Source organism: Leiobunum rupestre, chromosome 2, assembly GCF_980474605.1.
Source record: "Leiobunum rupestre chromosome 2, qqLeiRupe1.1.hap1, whole genome shotgun sequence".
NCBI lineage: Eukaryota > Metazoa > Arthropoda > Arachnida > Opiliones > Sclerosomatidae > Leiobunum > Leiobunum rupestre.
The window spans coordinates 48639982-48664272 of record NC_143385.1 but is presented as its reverse complement, the minus strand read 5'-3'; the positions used below and the strand labels follow the sequence as shown (position 1 = coordinate 48664272).

The following is a 24291-nucleotide window of genomic DNA, read 5'->3' as shown; positions in this document are numbered from 1 at the left end:
AAGATTTACCCTGTCCCGAATTTTGTGTAGTTACCATAAACCAATAAAACTCCAAAATTAACGTTAATTAATTGATTTAAGACGTACCAAGTATTTTTATCAACTTTTTTAGTTTAAATGTTTTAAACACAAAAGAAACTAAATAAGTAATTGATAAACAGATTGACTAATAATTTGAAAACACCTCAAATGAGAGGAATAGAAAGAGTCGATGAAAAGTGTTACGGGCCAAAGGTTCTCTGTTCATTTCCGCCTGAATCTAATTGGCCGTCATTTCCAAAGCTTTTTTTGATTGGGCCAGAGATAACCGGAAACGAAGGGGGAACCTTTTGCCAGTGTCATCTTAGTAAGGGCCTTCTATTTAATCTATTCCTGTGGTAGTTTCTATGCCCACATGGATTTTCCTACCTAACTTATCATTTTAATGCCCCAATCAGTTTAATTTGGTATTTAGATAACTGGGGTCGAGCGCGTACGCAGGACCCCGCTGCCCAAAATAGCACGCCCCATCCAATGCAATTAGCTAAAGAAAGTTGGAGTCAAACCCATCGCGGTGCAATGACGGATTTTCGTTCAAGCCCGCCTCCTTATAGATCGAGGCTGCAGCGACGCCAGGTAAGTAAGATTATCATAGTTTAATTGAGACATTTGTAATGGAGAAAAGTAAACTCGGATGCCCTACGCGACCTTTCTGTTTCGCGATATTTCATATGTTTAAGCCTTATTTCAAAATATCAGATGCCCTTACATTATAGCGTAAACCTAATAAAGGACCCCTTGATAAAATATACTTTGGCTTAGACGGAATTTGCGTTTCCGCTTAAGCTTTTTAATGTGGGAATAATCGGCCCCACAGGATTTGGCAAGAGCCAAGTTTAAACAAGACGTACGACGGTCAGAATACACACAATCCTTCTAATGTGTTAAGTTTGTTTGAGTTATTCACAGCAACCTACAACGCCGGTGATATAACCAATATATATCCACGGCCACACATAATTGTATTAACACCTATTTACTTATTTGTTACTTCTATTCATAATTTGAAAGCATCGAAGATTTCTTTTACTTCGGATCACACTTATTTGTTACTTCAGGTCATACGTTGTAAGCATCGCGTATTACTCCGATAAGTGTCACACTTATTTGTTTCTTTTGGTCATATTAGAACGGCCTCCGATAAGCGTCACAATTATTTGTTATTTCGGGTCATACGTTGTAAGCATAATACTCCGATAAGTGTCACACTAATTTGTTACTTTTGGTCATATTAGAACGGCCTCCGATAAGTGTCACACTTATTAGTTACTTCAGGTCAACTTTGTAAGCATCGCGTATTACTCCGATAAGTGTCACACTTATTTGTTACTTTGGGTCATATTAGAACGGCCTTGGAAAATTCCAGAGAGAAATTCGCGTAAATTCTCTGTAACCACGCGTATTTCCAATGTTGGAGTTGATGGGGGTACTTATACGCCGTTCAAAAAACCTTACTAAGAATTAAAATTAAGCAACGAAATTGCATTTCTAGGCTATATGTAAACCACAGCTATTCAAAAATATAACTTTCATGAAAATCGAACTTAAATTAAGGAACGTTATGTCGACTTTCAGGCGGAAATATAAAACCACGACCATTGGTGTCCGGTAAATAACCCCGAAAACTATACTTTAATTTAATATTTACTCATATAACCGAAGTTGTAGTTCAACTGCATCCTAACCTATCCAATAATATTTTTTTAACGTTATCGAACTTAATTTTAAAGAAAATATCTACCACATAAAGCGAAAACACCAAAAATAGTAAATTGTGCAAATGCCCAACTTCTTGGGCTCCGATTTGAAAACTTTATGAAAGGCTATCAATGGTAATGTATGTACATTCGAACGAGATATCATTGACTCTTCTAGCCCTAAACGTTGAAGGGATATGCGCGACACGGCGCCATCGGCGGCAACGGCTACACAAATCCTTAGGATTGTGTGTAATGAAGGAGAAAATTTCTTATCACCCACGTGACCTTATGGATAAGGCGTCTGACTTCGAATCCGAAGATTACAATCAAGTTTCAACCGTCCAGTTTGTAACACAAGATCGGCTTCGCCAAGCAATGGGGAAAATTACAAAGACTTTCAGCTGATGTATGGAAAATTAACATGGGGGTAAACAATATCGGGAAAGATATTTTACAGGAAGATTCTGTAGTTAGTTATATAATTTGATATTTATATGTTTTTTACATCACATCGCATTATATTATATTACATTATATAATATAATAAGCTGGAAATAACATTAGTGGGATCCTGCCTACGTGCTTAACCCATATAAATAAGCCTAAAAACCAAGTATTAATATGAATAACCATCGTAACACTATCTAATTAGGCGAAGCTGCTTGTACGAGATTGCATAATGGTCTTGAGGAAGTCCAATATTTCGTAAACGCATAATGGCACTGGGGTGAAGAATCGTCAAAGGACCCGGTAAATTATTGTGACAAACTTCAAATGACATTTTTAAAAAGAACTAATAATTATTATAAATTGACAATGTTACAAATCACATTGATAACGAAATGAGCAGTTGATAATAAAAATTATTGGTTTTTAATCATAATGAATAACATTTAGTTGATAGCAAAATATATATGGAGATTTTGTGGGGCAATGTTGTGGTAGCGTGGCCGAGCGGTCTAAGGCGCTGGTTTAAGGCACCAGTCTCTGCGGAGGCGTGGGTTCGAATCCCACCGCTGCCAATTAATTATTTTGTTGTTTTAAACAATTTACGTAGGATAGCACCCCCCACGGACCATCCTCCGTTTTCTTATCTCCGACACCTCTTCCCCGGCGATGGGTTAAGCTTCTTCCATAGTACCATTCACTGTGTGAACTAAAAATCCTCCTAACATATTAAAAACTTCAAGCTGCCATCTATTGCTATTTATTTTTTATTGCTCTTTAGTTTGGAACATACACCACCAGGTGTCAACGGCATATACATCGATATACTGTATGTAGAAAAACTAATTAAAACTATGTCTTATCAAAGCATGACTTTTAGGTTGTTTTGTATCGATAGAGTTAAAGTTGTTAAGTGTAGGAATCTTAAAGATTTGCGTTGAAAAAGGCTGATTAAATGCGTTTGCCACATATTTTAGAGCGAATCTTCAAGATCAGTTTAAAACCTTTCGTTATCCCTTCCACGATCTGTTTTCTACAATCAGAAACTTGAGATAAAATGAATGCCTCTAAACCGTTATTTCGTAGCTTCCAAAACTTATATTTTATCGGCGTTATTGATTAAGTTATAAATCGTAAAAAGACGGGTAAATATTAGGCTCATTTTATATGCTTGGAAAATAATAATATTTGTTCGAGAAGATTAGAGAGGTCGGGCCCGACAAATTCCCGGGGCCCGGGCTCGCTCTCAGCTGCCCTAAGAGAGGTGCGCTGAAATGGTTCACTTTTATTTACCTCGTTATACGAGGGGTGTTACGTTTTAGTTCAAACTAGGATGATTCAAACGAGTGACGAGTAATAAGAGAGAGGGACCTCATTTAAAAAGATTTATTGTGAATAATAAAAGCGAATATTAAATGATTTTTTCATTAAAATGCGAAGAAATGTTATTCGTTATTTCAGTCGGGCTGACAGTGCCAGCTAGGAGCAACAAACACAACACCCCACACAAGGAGAACGCAACCCGTCATAAGTCGTGGATTTTCTTGCGTACGTTTTTCATTGGCTAGACGCTTTAGCGCCTGCTGCCGTCGGAAGGGGAAAATTCGGAAATTGTCTTCCCCCGCCCGTAAAACGTTCAGCGTAAAGGCTCGTGACGCTCGTCCAATAAAATTCGTACACAACCCTTCGTTAGCGTGTTTAAGGCTAGCGGCGTTCTCCTTGTGTCTGTTGCTCCTAGGTGCCACGAACAGCTCTTTCAAAATGAGAGCGTAGAACTATTCCCAAATATTTTATTAAAATACGTTTCTTGTTTCTCCGTACCCAGGAACAAATTTTCAATCTGAGCAGCCTTTAAACAATTCATTGCGTTTCCAACTTCTAGTAATAGAGTGTTCTATAAAATCAGCCTAAAACCGGCCAAACTTTTCATACAGACTATAGAGCTAGTTCAGCAGGACTAACAACTCTTGTTATTCTTTAGTTTAAGAGAATTCGGATTATGTCCTGTCTTTATATGAATATTTTAGAGACGTACCTTTTAGAAGTTGTAGGAGGGACCCTAGGACTGGTGTTGAAGTATGTTTGAGGTTAAGAATATTTTCATGATCTAAGTTTCATTTTAAACCCGTTGATTTACTACAAAAATCATATAAAATAAAAAAATAAGCTGGAACTACAATACTATAAATTTTACATAAGACATATTTATTTACGTACCAATTTTTAATTATATTAATTATATTAAAATCTTCAAACAACAGCGCAGAGCGAAATTAAACCCACAACTACAAATACAGACCCATTTCTTAAATTATTACCGCATATTATATCTCAGTCTCAATTGTCTATTTTTAAACGTGTAACATACATAAAAAATAACAATACTTCTATAAAAATTACGTAATATTATTATTACGACTATACTTTAATAAAAATTACATAAAATTATTATTACTGACTATACTTTAATAAAAATAACATAAAATTATTATTACTGACTATACTTTAATAAAACTTACATTATTATATAAAATTTTAATAATTTATTTCTAGACATCGGGGTCATAGTACTTTGACCCTCTCAGTTACAATGCGGCGGATTTAGTCGTTTAATTTATGTGTTTGCAAAACAACGCGATTAAGAATTTCCCCCATGTTAATTTTCCGTACATAAGCTGAAAGACATTTGAATTTTCTCCATAGCTTGATGAAGCCGTTATTGTGTTACAAAGTGGACTAGCTATACAGACCAGGGACGGTTGATTGCAATATTCGGATTTGATATTCTAATCAGTGCTATAAAGATTACGTCGCAAGGAAAAAAGAACGTCCGCGACAGGACTCGAACCTACTATCTTCTGATTCGAAGTCAGACGCCTTATCCAATTGGCTCTTTTCAAATCCTTTGAGACGGATTATTCGCACGTTAAATAGCTTAAATGGAAACACAAATTCCATCTGAGCCAACGCGGAGTAACAACGTTTTTGTATATTTTATCAACGGGTCCTTTATTATGTACTACGCTATACGGTAAAGGCTTCGGATATTTCGAAATAAGGCTTAAACATATAAAATATCGCGAAACAGAAAGGTTGCGTAGGGCAGCCGAGTTTACTTTTCTCCATTACAAATGTCTCAATTAAACAACTATAGCCATACTTACCTGGCGTCGCTGCAGCCTTGATCAATGAGGAGGCGGGCTTGGACGAGAATCCATCATTGCACCGCGATGGATTTGACTCCAACTTTCTTTTGCAAATTGCATTGGATGGGGCGTGTAATTTCTGGCAGTGGGGTCCTGCGTACGCGCTCGACCCCGACTATCTCAATACAAAATGAAACTGATTAGGGAATAACTAGGAAAATCTATATGGACATAGAAACTACCACAGGAATAGAAGGCCCTGCCTTTGTACGTGCTTTGTTAAGATGTCACGGGCAAAAGGTTACTCCTTCATTTCCGGTTATCTCTGGTCCAATCAAAAAAATGCTTTGGAAATGACGGCCAATTAGATTCAAGCGGAAATGAACGGAGAACCTTTTGCACGTAACACTTTTCATCGACTCTTTCTATTCCTCTTGTAGTTTCTATGATGTGGATTTAGAAGAATATGACGATTCTTCTCTAAATCCCACATTTTTAAGAAGTGGTACATCTCATTTGAGGTGTTTTCAAATTATTAGTCAATCTGTTTATTGCGTAATCATTCTTGAAACATGACGCTACATTTTCTAACCATTTCTCTGAACTCAATTCCAATAGGCGATTTTATAAAAAAAAGTGGTCTTAAGCAACTTGTTTTCTATGAGGCTCCTACGTCACAAAAACGTAATACCGATGCAAGTGACATCCTACGGTTCTTTCTTAGAGCTATTCAGCCGAACTTTTCTGGCTTTTTTTTTAAGCCTAGGCTTGGTTTTAAACGCTAGTTTTCAAATTGAAATTAAGTGTTGCATTCCTGGTTTTTTATTTAGTTTCACTGTTTGATATATCACGACTTTTTAATTGGTTTTCTAGACTTTTACATGTACACAGTTGGGCTTAGTTCTTAATCAAAATAACAGACTAACAAACTGACCAGCATGGGTCCGAAGAAAAAACCTGCTGTAAATAACAAAATAGAACTTCCAAAAGGAAATTGGACGAAACAAATGCGTATTGTGCCGATTATGTTTAAGGAAAGTGCAATTACAAAACATCATCATAATTTTAAAGCTAAAAAACATTTGTCTCTGGGCTATAAAATGTTCAAAGCCAGCAAAGTCACTGATGTTTTTTTGAGTCCTGGTCCCATAACTGATTCTACTGCAAGTCAAATAATTTATGTTAAAAGTAAGGTTGAGGGATCCTTTTCTTTACACACCAAATACAATGTGGCTATCAAATTGAACTCACAAAATGGAACTGTTCACTCCGCGTGGTGTAGTTGCAAAGCCAGAGGGGGGGGGCTGGGGGGCATGCAAGCATGTCGGAGCTGCTCTCTGGTATTTATTGGACTGTAAGAGGGAGGCCAAGACCTTTATTCCAGATGACCAAGCATGTACCCAAAAAGCTCGTACTTGGAGTGCTCCGAGTGATAAAATATCTTTATCCAAACGAAGTTTTACCGAATTGGATTTTATAAAACATACACCGGGGAAAAATAGTGATGTTTTGTGGGACAAACTTAAAAAACAGCAATCGTATAACTCGCTAACAAACTATGGGACTGCTGAGGATGATAAACAAATGGAAGGGCGAATAAAATAGCTATTAATAAATTTCAGTTTGGAAAACGGAGAGCTATGTTATGTGCAATTCAAGAAGAGAACAATTATCAGCCTAACAGTAGATCAGTTCCTTCGAATACAAAAAATATAAAATTTCCTAGTGGAGTTGCAGATGAAAATATAGTATCTCGAATCTCACTCCCAATATCCGCTTTGAATCTTGAAGACAGTATTAAACCACTTTTGACTGCGACAATGGATGCAATACCTGATACAATTAAACTAACTTTATGTACGGCATTAACATTAGAAGTGGATACGCGTGAACAATCTAATTGTTTACTCTGGAAATCTGAGAGAAAGACAAGGGTGACCGCTTCAAAGTTCGGTCTTATTTGCAAACGCAGAAAAGAAGTAAATGAAGTATTCCTAAAAACTATAATTAATGGAGCGGATCTCTCTCGCCATAAATATGTGCAAGAAGGTTTGGAAAACGAAATCCTGGCAACAAGCAAGTACAAAGATTACCACAAAGGCACTGTTACTACCTTTTCAGTTGGCCTTTGTGTGAATCCTACTATTCCAATGTTCGGTACCTCCCCTGACCGCTTGGTCTACCAAGACAATGTAGGTTATGGTCTTTTGGAGCTGAAGACACTTTCTAAATGTAAATTTAAGGGCATCAGCATTGAGGACGCCTTTAGAACTAAAGAACCTACTGTAATTTTTCTTAAAATGATGAAAATGGAAAACCAACATTGGATGTAAATCACTCTTTCTATTATCAAATTCAAGGTCAGCTGGGAATAACTGGTGCGACCTTCTAGTCGATTGTGGAGATAACAATCCTTTCTGCCAAAGAATCAATTTCAATGAGTTATTTTTCAACTCTAACAGTGTTCCCAAGTGGACTTCCATATTTACAAACAAAAATAAACACTGTGATATAACAATGATTGTTTACATTTTAATAATGATTTTAAAATTTCTTAGTTTGGTTTTTAACATTTTAATGTAAAAATACTCATTCAGTTTCATAAAAATATCTTATAATATTATGAAATATGATTACACTGTTACTATTGTTATCATATACCATAGATTAATTATAAATAAGATATTCCTGATAACTGATCATTAAAGTTCATCAAAAGTGGGGTATTGGGAAAGAGGGATACTGTGGCACGATTTAGTTCAAAGGGAGTCCCCTCGTGCTGCTGTAGGTCGTACTTATACCATGACCTACTTCACCACAGGTGGGCTCTGTTTGAACTAAATCATGCCACACAGTATTTTTTCCCCACACGCCAATTTTGTTGCCCTTTAATCAGACATGAAATGTTTCTTTAAAAGATATTTAATTTTGCGCGTTCACATCCAGAAGTGGTTCATTACAAAAAAAATTACCAAATAAGCGCATATCTTCCAGATTTTATTTAGTTGGTTATGCATGCTATTTGGAAAAATAGAATGTTCAAACTTCTTCTAACTCTCTCTACATGGATTCGTAAACAGGCAATTTCTCTTGTGGCTTTTTCCTTTTCTACTGATAGCTGGGCTTTATTTCCCAAAAAGGGGGCATGTTAAGTGAGACTCCTTTTTCTCGCAGTAGTTCTTCTATTAGAAATCCTCTATCTGCCATTACAGGATCGCCAGTTTCTAACAACTCGATTAAGCCACATTCTTCTGTTAAATCTTTGTCTGACATTCGTCCGGGAACTAGATCCGAAACAAAACTGATAAATCCGTTGGGAGTTATACCAATAAGCCCTTTAGCGGTATTGTGAGTTTTGTAGGAAGACCATGTGTCGCTTTGAGTCTTAAAATCATTTGGCTTTTGAATAAAAAATTCAGACGCATCAATAATTACTCTTGTATTGGGAAATTTAACCCTAAATTCTTCAGGCATATATTTATCTACAACTGTACGGGAAGGCCAAATCCTTAAATTTGTCAGTCTCTTTTCCAGCAAGTCAAACCACGTAACGCATAGATTAGAAATAGTGGTAACAGATACGTGAAATCTGTACGCCAGATCCTCTTCCAATAGTCCTACTTTCAGCCGACATAAAACCATAAAAAGTTTATCTTTAAAAGATAAACGCATTGGGCGCCCAGAATCATTAAAAAAAATTATGTCGTGCTTGCGCTTATATCCCCGAGAGCCATTATATAAATTCAAATTGTTTAGGTCCGGTTCAATATATTCAAATAGATCATTAAAACAATCAAGGTTTTTGCAGCCAGTATAAAAGTTCAGAGATAACCGGATATGAAGGGAGAACCTTTTGCCCGTGCCATCTTAACAAAGCACGTACAAAGGCAGGGCCTTCTATTAATGTGGTAGTTTCTATGTCCACATAGATTTTCCTAGTTATTCCCTAATCAGTTTCATTTTGTATTGAGATAGTCGGGGTCGAGCGCGTACGCAGGACCCCACTGCCAGAAATTACACGCCCCATCCAATGCAATTTGCAAAAGAAAGTTGGAGTCAAATCCATCGCGGTGCAATGATGGATTCTCGTCCAAGCCCGCCTCCTCATTGATCAAGGCTGCAGCGACGCCAGGTAAGTATGGCTATAGTTGTTTAATTGAGACATTTGTAATGGAGAAAAGTAAACTCGGCTGCCCTACGCAACCTTTCTGTTTCGCGATATTTTATATGTTTAAGCCTTATTTCGAAATATCCGAAGCCTTTACCGTATAGCGTAGTACATAATAAAGGACCCGTTGATAAAATATACAAAAACGTTGTTACTCCGCGTTGGCTCAGATGGAATTTGTGTTTCCATTTAAGCTATTTAACGTGCGAATAATCCGTCTCAAAGGATTTGAAAAGAGCCAAATGGATAAGGCGTCTGACTTCGAATCAGAAGATAGTAGGTTCGAGTCCTGTCGCGGACGTTCTTTTTTCCTTGCGACGTAATCTTTATAGCACTGATTAGAATATCAAATCCGAATATTGCAATCAACCGTCCCTGGTCTGTATAGCTAGTCCACTTTGTAACACAATAACGGCTTCATCAAGCTATGGGGAAAATTCAAATGTCTTTCAGCTTATGTACGGAAAATTAACATGGGGGAAATTCTTATTCGCGTTGTTTTGCAAACACATAAATTAAAAGACTAAATCCGCCGCATTGTAACTGAGAGGGTCAAAGTACTATGACCCCGATGTCTAGAAATAAATTATTAAAATTTTATATAATAATGTAATTTTTATTAAAGTATAGTCAGTAATAATAATTTTATGTAATTTTTATTAAAGTATAGTCAGTAATAATAATTTTATGTAATTTTTATTAAAGTATAGTCGTAATAATAATATTACGTAATTTTTATAGAAGTATTCTTATTTTTTATGTATGTTACACGTTTAAAAATAGACAATTGAGACTGAGATATAATATGCGGTAATAATTTAAGAAATGGGGCTGTATTTGTAGTTGTGGGTTTAATTTCGCTCTGCGCTGTTGTTTGAAGATTTTAATATAATTAGTATAATTAAAAATTGATAAGTAAATAAATATAACTTAAGTAAAATTTATAGTATTGTAGTTCCAACTTATTTTTTTACTACCTTGGAGATAAGAAATATTTTTGTTCGGCACTCATTCATCTTTTGTGGAACCTTTCGCTATCAGATGACCAAAATAACTTTGAAGAAATTAATTCTTTTTGAGGGAAGACAATTACTAGAAGTTGAAAACGCAATGAATTGTTTAAAGGCTGCTCTGATTGAAAATTTCTTCCTGGAAAAACCAAAAAGGTATTTTAATAAAATATTTTGGAATAGTTCCACGCTCTCATTTTGAAAACAAGCTGTTCGTGGCACCTAGGAGCAACAAACCCAAGGAAAACGCAGCTAACCTTTAAACACGCTAACGAAGGGTTGCGTACGAATTTCATTGGACGAGCGTCACGAGCCTTTACGCTGAACGTTTTACGGGCGGGGGGAAGACAATTTCCGCATTTCCCCCTTCCGACGGCAGCAGGCGCTAAAGCGTCTAGCCAATGAAAAATGTACACAAGAAAATCCACGACTTTTGACGGGTTGCGTTCTCCTTGTGTGGGCAGTGTTGTGTTTGTTGCTCCTAGGTGGCACTGTCAGCCCGACTGAAATAACGAATAACATTTCTTCGCATTTTAATGAAAAAAATCTTTTAATATCCGAGTCAGTGATGAAAAATAATAATAATTTTTGAATTTGGTATCAGTCGCGCATCATAAAAAGAAGTTTGTATTTTAGTTTAATTTACAACTTGTATATAAGCGGATTGAACAATTGCGTTAGATCAGTCAGCTCCTGCAGTGTATAAAATTCAGTTTTTCTCCTTAGTTTGATTTTGTTAACGCTACTCAATGAGTAAAGTCTTCGCTGTTATTATTTACAATAAATCTTTTTAAATGAGGTCCCTCTCTCTTATTACTCGTCACTCGTTTGAATCATCCTAGTTTGAACTAAAACGTAACACCCCTCGTATAACGAGGTAAATAAAAGTGAACCATTTCAGCGCACCTCTCTTAGGGCAGCTGAGAGCGAGCCCGGGCCCCGGGAATTTGTCGGGCCCGACCTCTCTAAACTTCTCGAACAAATATTTTTATTTTCCAAGCATATAAAATGAGCCTAATATTGACTAAACTAGAGTTGAGCTCCTTCATTGTGGAAACTAATATGAAATACGACGAGTTAGTTCATAAAATCTTTAGAAGAAGTTTCGTCTCCAAATGTCCTGTGAAAATTACGGAATTCCTTGATAACGTTTAAAATGCATATTATACATGACCTATTTCGGTAAATGGTAATATCAAGAACGTTGAAAGATCAAATTGGCGCCTGGTGCCTTGATTTAATCGGTGACAGAATAACTCAGCCCAAAAAACAGCATGCGGCGCGTGCTAAAGGTTAAAACCGTTTTTGTTCAAGCGCGCGCTGCACGCGGATTTTAGGGCCAAGTTATTTTGAAACCGAATAAAACAAGTATACAGGAGTTGCGGAGAGCTGCGAAATCAGTTTCGTCAGTGACCGTGACGGAGGGATTCAAACGCGACTAGCGCCAACTGCATTCGGAATTTTGCAGCTATTTATAGCATTGTTTTCGCGTCGTCTGGTTTCGCACGGAAGTCTCGATAATAATGAAATACTCAATTATAAAGGAGCATAACTCTTCCAAAATAGGTAAGTATTTAATTCATTTTATAAATTCATATTCTTTAGATTTATTTATTTCGTTTTTTAAAGGATGTATTCAATCCACAATATTGATTGTAAAGCCCAAGAAAAATGAACAACCTAAATCAGTCTCAGACCAAGTTGTTCCAGAATCTTTCTTCCTTGAAAACTTTGATACGCTATTTGAAAAAGCAAAGAAAAAGATGAATTCAGTTGTTTTATTAGCGTCAAGTCCTCAATTTAAAGTATAGTGTTGTACTGTTTTTTTAGGTTTTTTAAATTATTTTGTTTAATGTCATAATTGTATTTTTTAGCAATGTGTAGGAAAAATATTGGAGGACAAAACAAAAATTCAATTCAGTTCAAAATGTTTGGAGTATCTGAAGATGTTTCATCAGAAGAATGTTAAAGATTGTACAAGTTACATGACTTGTGTATTAGATTTGATGTTGAATCACAACTTTGTGGAGTCACTTTCAGATTATTTCCTAAGCATTCAGGTATAAACAAAGGAACAAATTTTCATCACTAATGTTATATTTCCACTAATTTTTTAAATTGTTTAATTTAGGAATTTTTAATATTAAATGAAAAAGAGAAATATCAAATATGTCAGTGTTTTTTGAGGCGCTTTTTTGATGAAGGTTTGATCAGAATGGTTTCAGATTTATGTAACAAAAATCCCAAAACATCTACGCTCACTACTACTAAACCTCCCAAATTAATGACAAAAGAAGCTGAAGTTGCTAAAGAAAGAAACAAGTTCACCATATTGGTGGTTACATAATTCATCAATTAACAAAGCGCTATGGGAAAATATGTGATGGACTAATAAGCAGCTTTGTTATAAAAAAGGACTGTTTAGGTGAAATTAAAAACTATCAGAATTGGACAAACATGCAGAACAGAAAAAGGCTAGTTTTCTTAAGTGAACCAGGATTTTTTCTATTTTGGGAAATAAACAATGTTGCAAAAAAATATTATGATGGAGAATGTTCGATGTTTGAGCGTGAAAGAGTTCAGAAAGTACTCAATGCACTACAAAATAATAAAACTGTTAATGATTTGTGGGTGAAATCTTGGGGAGGTGACAACTTAGAAAGCAGGGAGAAAGTATTAATAGTAGCATGCACAATTTTTGCTCATGTTTTAACAGCTGGTTTTGTTAACTGGTTAAAAATAAAATATCAAACTTCAAAAAAATCCCAATTATCTTCAACTAGTCTACGAAAGTGCCTTAAAAGTACAAAAGCGTGTAAAAAATGCAAGAAAGATGAACCAAAATCAAAAAGGAAACGTATCACTAACAAAGGTTTTATTTATTCAAATTGAAGTACGTGACAACATGTGTACCTGTATATATTTTTTTTTAATTCTTAAGAAACTGTGATATTTAATTTAATTTAAGGCTTATGTGTGATATTTGCTATTATCCTAAAAAACTTGTGATATTTTAAATTGACACTAGATCAAAACTGAAATGTTTTAATAAAAACCATAAAGAAACCATTTGCTGATGGCTTGATGTCATTGATTTAAAGAGGAAGCAGCTGGATCTTGAGAAAATCTTTCAGTGAAAACAAAATTGGCACCCTTTTGTAGAAGAAATGGTACAATTTCTATAACAGAAAGAGCTAGAAGAGAAAAGTAAACAATTAATCGTATTCAATAAATCGTTGGCTTGGTTTAATCTAGGAGCAACAACCCTCCAAGGTTTAATAAAGTAGTAACTCTAATGTAATCATAATGAGAGTTACGACTTTATTAAACCAAGCCATCAAAATGGTAATATATTTTTAATACAAGCACCTACTGGTTATTTTAAAACCATCTCGGGTTTCTTTGCTTAGTAACATTTTGCCTTTATCAAACCCCTCTTCCACTTCCATATCTTCAACTTCTTTTTCCCATCCCTCAAGATACCCCAGAAATTCTTCTCGAAGCCACTAACAAAATAAAAATACATAAATACGATTAACAATAGAAAAAATTAAAAATTTTACTTTTAAACGCCAGTCGTCAACATTTCGGTAAGGATTCAAATCGCAGTTTTGCTTATATTTCCCCTCTGTCAAGTTTCTTGTATTCATTAGGTCAAAGAAACGATTAAACATTCGAATGAATGTGACCGTCTCGGATGCCGCCTCTCCTAGTAAACTGCTCATGGCATTTGCAACGCTGGAACTCAACACCTGCATTACAAAATCTTAAAATAACGAAATATGTTTACACAAACTTCACTTATACCTGTACTGCATAGTTTACTTTCATTCGAGAAAATGAATTTAATTGTATGTGGTCCCAATTTAATTTATGCGCAAGCCTCAGGTTAGACTCCGAATTATTTTCAAAAGTTAGCCGAAAGTGATCCCATTCCATTCCATGCTTTCCATTTTTCATCAGGAGTCTTGTATTTTTCTCATTACCACTATTCTCAACATTATTACGTCCAGTTTTCATAAGATGTGAAGGGTCTGATATAAAATAGATGGGGTCTCCTTTACTAAAAATATTTTTGGTCTTATATGGAACCCCAGCTTCAACACTATCCGGCTCTCTACCAGCAAACATCTTCATTAGCTTCTGATTGACCCCTGCCTTGTCACACACAATTACTAAAACTTTGAAGCCTGCCATTTGCAAATTTTCAATCGCTTCCAATATGATGCTTGCAAGTTCTTCGGCAGTCATTTTGTGACAAGGGAAGAAAGCATAGGGATATTTGAAGCTTGTTGTCAGCCCCCTTACCATTAACTGTAAAATATGAGAAGCTAGTGGCATGTCTTCAATATTGTCCCCTTTTAAAGAACCTTCCAGATCTTTTAAAGCATTATTGGCTTGATTGAGTTCAACAAATCCTACTATGTCACCGGTACTTGGGTTTGATACTACATCCTGCTGTACAGTTATTTCGTCAACAATGATCGAAATGTACTTTTCATGGTCTTGCGCCTGATCAATATTTGCTTCCCTTCTCATCTCTATCAATGTTTTCTCAGAAAATCCACTTTCAGATCGTAAATGTTTGGAGTAGTCATATAAGGTCCTCCGTGATGGTAAATTTTCATACGTGCTTGCGGATTTGCTCTTAAGGTAAAGAGCCCATTTAACAATGGCTGGATGCCACTTTTGAGGACGATTTCCATTACTTTTAATTAGTCGAAGTTGTTCATTGAGAATAAATTTTCGAAAAGAATCTGGGTTAATTGTTTTATCATTCAACTCATCACCAAGCCTAGAATCAACACTAATAGCATTTTTAAAAATAAACTTCTGCACTTTTCTTTGCAATTGTATGGATTTTCTCTTCAGAGCAGAATTCTTTTTCTTGAGAGCTGCAAATTTCAGTCTGGTTTGATCTTCATTTAAATACTTGAACCTGGATTTATTAATGTTAATACCATTTTTCCTACGCTTTATTTTTTTCTTAAGAGTTTGATGGAACGCAGAGCAGCATTTACACTTCTTTTTAGAGCACTTTCTAGATCGAAGACTGTCGGAATTCCTGCAGTAAAATGCTGCAGAATGCTTTACATGCTTCATGTTTTCTTCTTTAACACCCCAACAAACATTAAACTTTTCAAAATGACTCAAACATTCAAGAACATCAGTGAAATTCTTTACATGAGAGAAACTTAAATTCAAATTAACTTCAAAGTTAAAGACAAAAAACTTCACTGCTTTCGATTGTAAAATTTCTACTCGCTTTGTCTCAAATTCACTTTCTTTTTGTAAGAAAGTCAAATTTTCATCTACCAAAATAGACCAATGGAAAGTTTCAGTGTAGTTTTTATTATAATCCAAAGCATGATTGAGAATATTCTCAAAAGGTATTTCCAGAGTTTCATTTTGGTCTAGGGGAATTAAATTTTCTTGAATACCATTATTATATTTCTCCTCCTGCAATTAAACCAACCAAGAAAGGTTTCTCTTATGAGGGGTTTAATAATTATAATATTGTAAAAAGTATATAAAAGTATATTTACATGAATAATATGTGTAATATTTCCAGAGCTAAATGTTTCGTCATTAAGTGGTTGACAAATGGGATTGAGTGAGATGACATACTGTTCATTTTCATTTTGTTCTTTAGAGTAAGTAGTTCGAGACCTGTTAATGTGTTATACTTTTGGAGAAACTGGATTCAATTCTGGATGGTAAGTATACTAGAAAACAGTGGATATCAGAAATACATATAGATTATTTTAAATTAAAAAACTCACATCTTGAATGGGATCTGGGCATTCATCACTTGGTCCTTTACCATTTAAAAATGTAGGGAACAAACATAATGGTGTCGTTTGACAGTATTTTCAGTTATTGTTTCCCTATTAATAGATTGAATCCATCTTTGCAATTTAAATTGATTGTTACCTTTTTTTGGTAAAGCATAGAACTTAACATTTGTCATATGTGGTTTTCTCCGAGCTCTTGTATCGCTACGACATTTGTTATAGCAACAAATACGAGTCATTTTGCTAAAAGGCGCGAAGAATTTAGAAATGTTTCCAAACAAACCAGACGACGCGAAAACAATGCTATAAATAGCTGCAAAATTCCGTATGCAGTTGGCGCGTATACTCCTGTATACTTGTTTTATTCCTCCAAGATTAAATCACGGCCCAAGCGACGCCATTTGTTCAACGTTCTTATACATAGTTCCTCCATGTACATATATACGTTCTTGGTAATCTAGTATAGTTGGTCGCTTCTTCGAAACTACAGATTTATTTTACAGTAAACCCCGCGGCTAACTAACATACTCTACAAAATATTGCAACTTCTCCAAACACATTATAAGAAGATCATTATATTTACGAAAAGAGGACTGAGCTAGACTCTAATGTGAGTTCCGATGAGTTAATTTATAAAATATCAGAAAGTTCGTCTCACCAAACACGCTTCCGACTAAGGAAAATAAATCTGTTTTGATGATAAATAAATTGTGATTTCAAAGAAGTGTTTTTGCAATTATTATTTGGAAATGATTGAGAATATCTCTTTTTTTATTTTGTACCGTATGTTTTTGATTATATAACTTTGTTTATAAGGTGGTCTTTCCCATTCTAGGGCTGGATTTAATCCGAAGGACCTCTAAAACGATCAATTAAGAAAATTATAAAGAAAGAGTATCTCACTTTGAATTTTTCTAAGAATCGACAGCCAATGTAAGATCACATTTCGAAAGACTGTTATTTTACATCAGTTTAAACTTTCTGAAGAGGAACTCTGCTGTGATTATATTTTAATTGTTCCTTTTGATTTCGATGCAATAGACACAGCAAAAATGTAAGAAAACATTCCAATTAGCAATTCTCTAACTCTAGTTTCTTAATTGATTATTAGAATAAGACTAAATATTATTTAATTAAATAATAAATAAATAATAATACAGAAGTATTCAAGCGAGGAGCACAGAATGAGAAACTGTAGAGATCTAGCGTTGAGTCTCAAATTGCCTTAGAAATTTCGCAGTGGTTGAAAAGTCGGAACCACTCCTTCCGGGTTCTCTCCCCATTGGGCAAAATGGTTTTCCCCGGGTTCTTCGGTTTCCCCTTGTATAACAACTGTAGAATTTCATGGTATTAGTGCAAAGAGCTGTTGGCTCGGGTGCCAAGAAGGGTTCGCCAACACCCCCCTACGCATTGCAACCTGGCCACCTCATTTAAAGGCATCAACAGTCGCTTTATGACTTGGGCCTTTAATGGTTCTTTGGTATTAGCCTAGCTAATTATAGTCCCCAATAATCAATAACGCCGAGAAAAAATAAGTTTTTGAAGCCACGAAATTACGGTTTAGAGGCATTCATTTTATCTCAAGTTTCTGATTGGTGCGCAAGGCTGCGCATGCGCTACAGGAAGTTCATTTTGGGGGTCCTTCATAAAGGACGTAAGTAAGTGTTAGTTTGTTGTTGGGTGATCCATAAATAATCTTTTGTATTAAAGTCACGTGTTAAGATTGACAACTATGTTTGAATGAAGAGAAAATTAATTTTCGAGTTTTATTAAATGGTTATATATTATAACAAAAACAGTTCTCCGAACTGAAAATACTGCTTAGAGCTCTTACCAGATAAAGCCTTAAACGGGCAAATATTACTTTTAATCTAATTTTATATCTTTATTTATTTAGTAATGTAGTCAACCGTACATTCAGTCTTCCAAATGACAAAGACCCTATTTCTGGGACCGATGTCTATGGCCATATATAAAAATAATGATAATTAAACTTGATGAATAATGTTTATACATCCAGACTTTCAACCTATTATTCTAGAAAACAGATCGTGGTAGGGGTGTGGAAAGGTTTTAAACTGATCTTGAAGATTCGCTCTAAAATATGTGCCAAACGCATTATATCGACCTTTTTCAACACACATCTTTAAAATTCCTACACTTAACAACTTTAGCTCTATCGATACAAAACAACCTAAAAGCCATGCTTTGATAAGACATAGTTTTAAATAGTTTTTCTATATACAGTATTTCGATGTATATGGCGTTGACACCTGGTGGTATATGTTCCAAACTAATGAGCAAAAATAATAAATAGCAATAGATGGCAGCTTGAAATTTTTTAATATGTTAGGAGGATTTTTAGTTCACACAGTGAATGGTACCACTACAGAAGCCTAACCCCCCACTGTGGAAAGGGTGTCGGAGATAAGAAAACGGAAGATGGTTCGTTCGGGGTACTATCCTACTTAAATAGTTTTCAACAACATAATATTTCAATGGCAGCGGTTGGATTCGAACCCACGCCTCCGCAGAGACTGGTGCATTAAACCAGCGCCTTAGACCACTCGGCCAAGCTACCACAACATTCATCCTCAAAATTTCCAGATACATTTTGCTATCAACTATATGTTATTCATTATGATTAATAACCAATAATTTTTATTATCAACTGCTCATTTCTTTATCAATGTGATTTGTAAAATTTTTAATTTATAATAATTATTAGTTCTTTTTAAAAATGTCATTTAAAGTTTATCACAATAATTTACCGGGTCCTTTGACAATTCTTCACCCCAGTGCCATTACGCGTTTACGAAATATTGGATATCCTCAAGACCATTATGCAATCTCGTACAAGCAGCTTTGCCTAATTAGATAGTGTTACGATGGTTTTTTACATGAAGACTTGGTTTTTAGGCTTATTTATATGGGTTAAGCACGTAGGCAGGATCCCACTAATGTTTTTCCAGCTTATTATATTATATAATGTAATATAATATAATGCGATGCGATGTAAAAAACATATAAATATCAAATTAAATAACTAACTACAGAATCTTCCTGTAAAATTTCTTTCCCGATATTGCTTACCCCCATGTTAATTTTACATACATCAGCTGAAAGTCGTTGTAATTTTCCCCATAGCTTGGCGAAGCCGATCTTATGTTACAAACTGGACGGTTGAAACTTGATTGCAATCTTCGGATTCGAAATCAGACGCCTTATCCATAAGGTCACGTGGGTGAAAAGAAATTTTCTCCTTTATTTATACTTGGCTCTTGCCAAATCCTTTGGGACCGATGATTCGCACATTAAAAAGCTTTAGAGGAAACACAAATTCCGTCTGACCCAAAAAATATATTTTATCAAGGGGTCCTTTATTAGGTACTACGCTATACAGTAAAGGCTTCGGATATTTCGTAATAAGACTTAAAGATATAAAATATCGCGAAACAGAAAGGTCGCGTAGGACAGCCGAGTTTAATTATCTCATTATAAATGTCTCAATTAAACTAAAGTAATTATACTTACCTGGCGTCGCTGCAGCCTTGATCAATGAGGAGGCAGGCTTGGACGAGAACCCATCATTGCACCGAGATGGGTTTGACTCCAACTTTCTTCTGCAAATTGCATTGGATGGGGCGTATAATTTATGTTAGCGGGGTCCTGCGTACGCGCTCGACCCAAATTATCTAAATACAAAGTGAAACTGATTAGGGGATTGAAATAATTAGCTAGACAGTGAAATCCATGTGGACGTAGAAACTACCACAGGAATTGAAGGCCCTGGCTTTGTACGTGCTTTACTAAGATGACACGGGCAAAAGGTTGTCCCTTCATATCCGGTTATCTCTGGTCCAATCAAAAAAAAGCTTTGGAAATGACGGCCAATTAGATTCACGCGGATATGAACGGAGAACCTTTTGCCCGTAACACTTTTCATCGACTCTTTCTATTCCTCTGGTAGTTTCTATGATGTGGATTTAGAAGAATATGACGATTCTTCTCTAAATCCCACATTTGAGGTGTTTTCAAATTATTAGTCAATCTGTTTATTCAATTACTTATTTAGTTTCTTTTGTGTTTAAAACATTTAAACAAAAAATGTTAATACAAATACTTGGTACGTCCAGGGCTCCCTGGTACGTCTTAAATCAATTAATTAACGTTAATTTTGGAGTTTTATTGTTTTATGGTAAATAAACCAATAAAACTCCAAAATTAACGTTAATTAATTGATTTAAGACGTTCCAAGTATTTTTATTAAAAAGTAATTTGACTTAAAAAACCTTGGTGGGCATTTTTCTAATTGGAACCATTCTCCTAATCCTAATGGTTCTCGAGATAATACATTTCATTTGAGGTGTTTTAAAATTATTAATCAATTTCTTTATTGCGTAATCATTCGTGAAACATGACCGTACATTTTCTAGCCATTTCTCTGAACTCAATTCCAATTGTTGCGTCTAATTCCGTCGGTTCTAAAAGGGCACTTCCTCCTGGCCGCAGAGCGTCGCTGATGATAGGATTTTTTCTCTAGAATTTCTTGATTTCTCGTAAGTATGGAAGTTCATACTCCCAGGTGGCAGGATGAGCATGCCCAATCAATTTATTCAAATATATTGCCCTATTAAAAAACCCGATGTAGTGGGCTTAGAGCCATTGAAGACCCTACTTTATTTTTTTAATTTAACGTGAGTCACGGATTTTTATTGGTATAAACATTTTAAATTTGCAGGTTACATAGAGGTCATCAAGGTCTTCAAGGTCATTAAAATTTTATCCAGAGAACCATTAGAAAAGTGTTCTACGTTTAATTTTAAGTGTAAACAGCTTTGACCCGATCTAATTTGACTAATGGGAAGCCGAGAAATGTTAGACCAAAAACCATAAGGTCGTGTGTGATATTCCAATCACGTCACGACATTTAAGAGCTTATAAATCTAAAACTACCATATCTAATGGATCAAAATTGTCGTGACACTCTAAACTGAGTGGGGGAGTTCGTAATTTGTAACTTATAATGACCTTGAAAAATTAATTGAAGGTCATTCGCACGTGAACGTGTTTTCAAAATGTGTATTTATATGTTTTTCATGTAGCGGGGTTGCATGGTCGTGTAGGAACACACGTCGCAACTCAATGGACATCCTGACGCGTGTTCACGTTTGTGATTACGAAGGTTATCAATATTTAAGGTTTTATAGTTGCACTGGTCACAAGAAAATCCACTCTGCGGTTGATATTTTTCTAGTTGATATTTCATTCGCTTCTCGGTTTGCACGGTAGGTTTGTACCTGGCGCACGGAATTCGATTGTGAATCGCTTTGTGATTTCTCATTTTGTTCCTTACCGTGGTATGCAAATGGCAGTCAACACGCGCGAACGTCAGGCCGTGATGCATGATTTTCGCGTGACTCTTCAGTTTGTTGGCGTTTTTGGCGGCGTATTTGCATTTGTCGCAAGGAAACGGTCGTACGTCCGAGTGCCGGTCCATACTGTTCTTGTGGTCCGTCGCGTAGCTGCATTCGGCGAAGCGAAATCGGAGTCCCGGCGTCTTGTCACTGTTACGGGTAGCCTTGATCGAGCAGCGCTTGGCGGCCTTCCGTTTCCGGTCTTTGCCGACACGTGGTGGTTCGTCATCGAAGTCCGAATCGCCGCTGTCTCTGGCGAAATTAAAATCCGACATTGTCTACACTTTTAGTTTTCTGAGGCGAAATTATAAAAGTTAGGATCGAGATGGAGCCCATTTTCGGGCAAGGCCCACGGTCCGCGGTAAGACTGAAATGGTCACCCGATTCGCGTCCTACCCAGCACAAAGAGTCATTTGAAGGGGGGGGGGGTTAGAGATGCGGTACATATGCCACGGGTGGTTCGGAGTGTAGCTGGCACGTCGAGAGCGGGACATTTTTGGGGACACTTTCTTTCGTAGGCTTCAAAGTTGGATGTACTAGAGAGAGAGAGAGCGGTTAAGAAAAGCTGTATCGAGAACGTCAAAGTGCTTTGACATCTCTGCTTAAACACCGTGAAGCCTGGAAATTCCCATTCTAGTCGTCAATCCTGAAACCTCTAACTCCCGTTTCTTTCTTGCCCATAGCCAAAGACTATATGAACGCTTCGCTTTGCCCATAGCACAGCAATGACTTCACACTATTGTATTGTTAGCTTCAACTAGTACCACCAGGGAATCGGTACTACTAGGAAAACCACTGTTTTTTGGAATTTCTTACGAGACAACGCCACCTATGACGGCTTACTCTGAAACAATTTCGTATATTTTTGTACGTAATTGTTGAACACAAAAATAAAATACATTTATTACCCGTAACGAGTGAAATTTGAATCAGGGTTGCGAGTTGTCATTTTCAATACTTAAACATGAAGTACATTAATCAAATTCGTCATGACAAATTTGATAAAAAATATTTGCGCCACTTTACCAAAATTCTGGCTGAATGCCCCGAACAAGCAATTAAATGAATTAGTTCTAAAAACTTGCGCTTAATGGCGTGGCGATATAGGAAAATATATTGAATTATATTATATGTAGTTAGTTACAAGGTTATTTTGGGCTAGAAGGGTTACCGTTCGAAGGGTTTAGGAATGTTTCTACTAAAGAAAACAAAATGTCAACTTAGCGATTTTGGCTCCACCTATAATTCTTTTGTCCAAAAATTCATTAGCGCAGATTCATCAGACCATATGCTCCAGTTATGCACAATGTCATTAATTGCGTGGCGAAGTAGCGGGGCCTCAAGGCCAAGGCGCTTATCCCGTTCATCTGGCGGTAGAGTGGCAAGTCCTTTGGTCAAGCGGTTATGCGCCTTCGTTAATCGGGTTTGGTCGCCTAGCAGCGGCGGGCTCCAGACCCCGGAGGCAAAGTTAATGTGCGGAAGCACCAAGGAGTTTTATAGCGTGCGGATAAGTTTTGGGGATTTGCGAAGTCAGATGCCTAATCCATTAGGCCTCGCGGACAGTAACTTAACTTTTGCGTCTTGTGACTTAATTTTAACAAGGGGTACAAACCCGTAGCTTTGATTGTACTAAACTGATTACGTAATCAATTACAGACTTTGCACTACCAAAGGCTGTACTCGCTGTACTCGATGTACATAATTTAAGGAAGTGGTTAGCCCCTCGAATTTTAATAAGTGAGTTTCAATAACCAGACCGCCATCGGCTTTAACTGGGAAGAGTACTGATGGCCATTGACAAATTCGAGTCAAACTTCTCGGTTTCAACATTTACTCTTCCAAAATAAATTTTCCTGTGTTTATCAAACTATTCTCTAGTTCTTAAAATAATTTTGGTATTTTTACTTTATAGTTAATTAGGTATAATTAATTTAGAAACGTACTCGTAGTTCGAACGTCACTTCAGAATAAAGTGAGTTAGAGAACCCATTGTTATTGCATTTGATAGAGCTTCGAATGTTATGGCATTTGATAGAGCTTCGAATGTTATGGCATTTGATAGAGCTTCGAATGTTATGGCATTTGATAGAGCAGCTTCGATTGTTCTAGTGTTTGATGTAGATCAAAAAATAAATAGATGTGTTAATCTTAATTTTTCGAAAATGTGAAATATCGAAGAGATGGCGTTGGCGATGCCTTTCGGTTGAAAATGAGATTTTGATAGAATAGAAGGATTTATGCTAAGATGCAGAATGATTTTGAAACATCCTTCCTCTACAGTTATAATACCACCTACTGCCCAGACACGCTGACGTTGTTATTACCATTACGAGATGTCTCATTTTTAAAACGAATTGTCAAGTCACAATATAAAATGTAGAGGTAAAAGGCTGGATAACAAATGTATATAGTCCACGTGGCCTAATGGATAAGGCGTCTGACTTCGAATCAGAAGATTACAGGTTTGAGTCCTGTCGCGGACGTTAGCATTTGGCTAAGATTGTTTTATGGTAGGACTTAATAAAGTATAATAACTATTGGCATTTAGATTCTGTTTATGTATTGGCAT

General features: G+C 36.1%; 2 protein-coding genes and 6 non-coding genes across 8 annotated transcripts; 4 read left to right on the top strand and 4 right to left on the bottom strand.

The window, feature by feature from the left end:
• Positions 1-459: 459 nt before the first annotated feature.
• Positions 460-623, bottom strand: LOC149957730 (U1 spliceosomal RNA). The gene has a single exon (XR_016479671.1). It is a non-coding gene; the product is annotated as a U1 spliceosomal RNA (small nuclear RNA).
• Positions 624-2679: 2056 nt separating this feature from the next.
• On the top strand, positions 2680-2761 carry TRNAL-AAG (transfer RNA leucine (anticodon AAG)). Its single transcript has one exon. It is a non-coding gene; the product is annotated as a tRNA-Leu (tRNA).
• Positions 2762-5342: 2581 nt separating this feature from the next.
• LOC149957728 (U1 spliceosomal RNA) lies at positions 5343-5506 on the top strand. The gene has a single exon (XR_016479016.1). It is a non-coding gene; the product is annotated as a U1 spliceosomal RNA (small nuclear RNA).
• Positions 5507-8440: 2934 nt separating this feature from the next.
• Positions 8441-9004, bottom strand: LOC149957727 (uncharacterized). The gene has a single exon (XM_090167129.1). The coding sequence runs from the start codon at positions 9002-9004 to the stop codon at positions 8441-8443; it is 564 nt and encodes a 187-aa protein (XP_090023255.1).
• Positions 9005-9308: 304 nt separating this feature from the next.
• Positions 9309-9472, bottom strand: LOC149957726 (U1 spliceosomal RNA). The gene has a single exon (XR_016478905.1). It is a non-coding gene; the product is annotated as a U1 spliceosomal RNA (small nuclear RNA).
• Positions 9473-13597: 4125 nt separating this feature from the next.
• Positions 13598-14175, bottom strand: LOC149957725 (uncharacterized). The gene is made up of 3 exons (XM_090167128.1): positions 14074-14175; positions 13884-14016; positions 13598-13704 (listed from the first exon to the last, which is right to left on the bottom strand). Exons 1-3 carry the CDS (start codon positions 14158-14160, stop codon positions 13598-13600), a joined length of 327 nt encoding a protein of 108 aa, XP_090023254.1. The 5' UTR covers positions 14161-14175.
• A 5656-nt stretch (positions 14176-19831) lies between these two features.
• On the top strand, positions 19832-19995 carry LOC149957724 (U1 spliceosomal RNA). The gene has a single exon (XR_016479414.1). It is a non-coding gene; the product is annotated as a U1 spliceosomal RNA (small nuclear RNA).
• A 4137-nt stretch (positions 19996-24132) lies between these two features.
• On the top strand, positions 24133-24205 carry TRNAR-UCG (transfer RNA arginine (anticodon UCG)). The gene has a single exon. It is a non-coding gene; the product is annotated as a tRNA-Arg (tRNA).
• The last annotated feature ends 86 nt before the right edge of the window (positions 24206-24291 follow it).

What these genes read in the sequence shown, in the direction of transcription:
- LOC149957725 (XM_090167128.1), bottom strand. Translation starts at nt 14,160, where the DNA reads ATGAATACAAGAAACTTGACAGAGGGGAAATATAAGCAAAACTGCGAT. An exon ending in TTGACGACTGGCGTTTAAAA is followed by an intron (nt 14,017 to 14,073) that starts GTAAAATTTTTA and finishes TTATTTTGTTAG; the next exon opens with TGGCTTCGAGAAGAATTTCT. An exon ending in AGATGGTTTTAAAATAACCA is followed by an intron (nt 13,705 to 13,883) that starts GTAGGTGCTTGT and finishes TTTCTCTTCTAG; the next exon opens with CTCTTTCTGTTATAGAAATT.
- LOC149957727 (XM_090167129.1), bottom strand. Translation starts at nt 9,004, where the DNA reads ATGCGTTTATCTTTTAAAGATAAACTTTTTATGGTTTTATGTCGGCTG.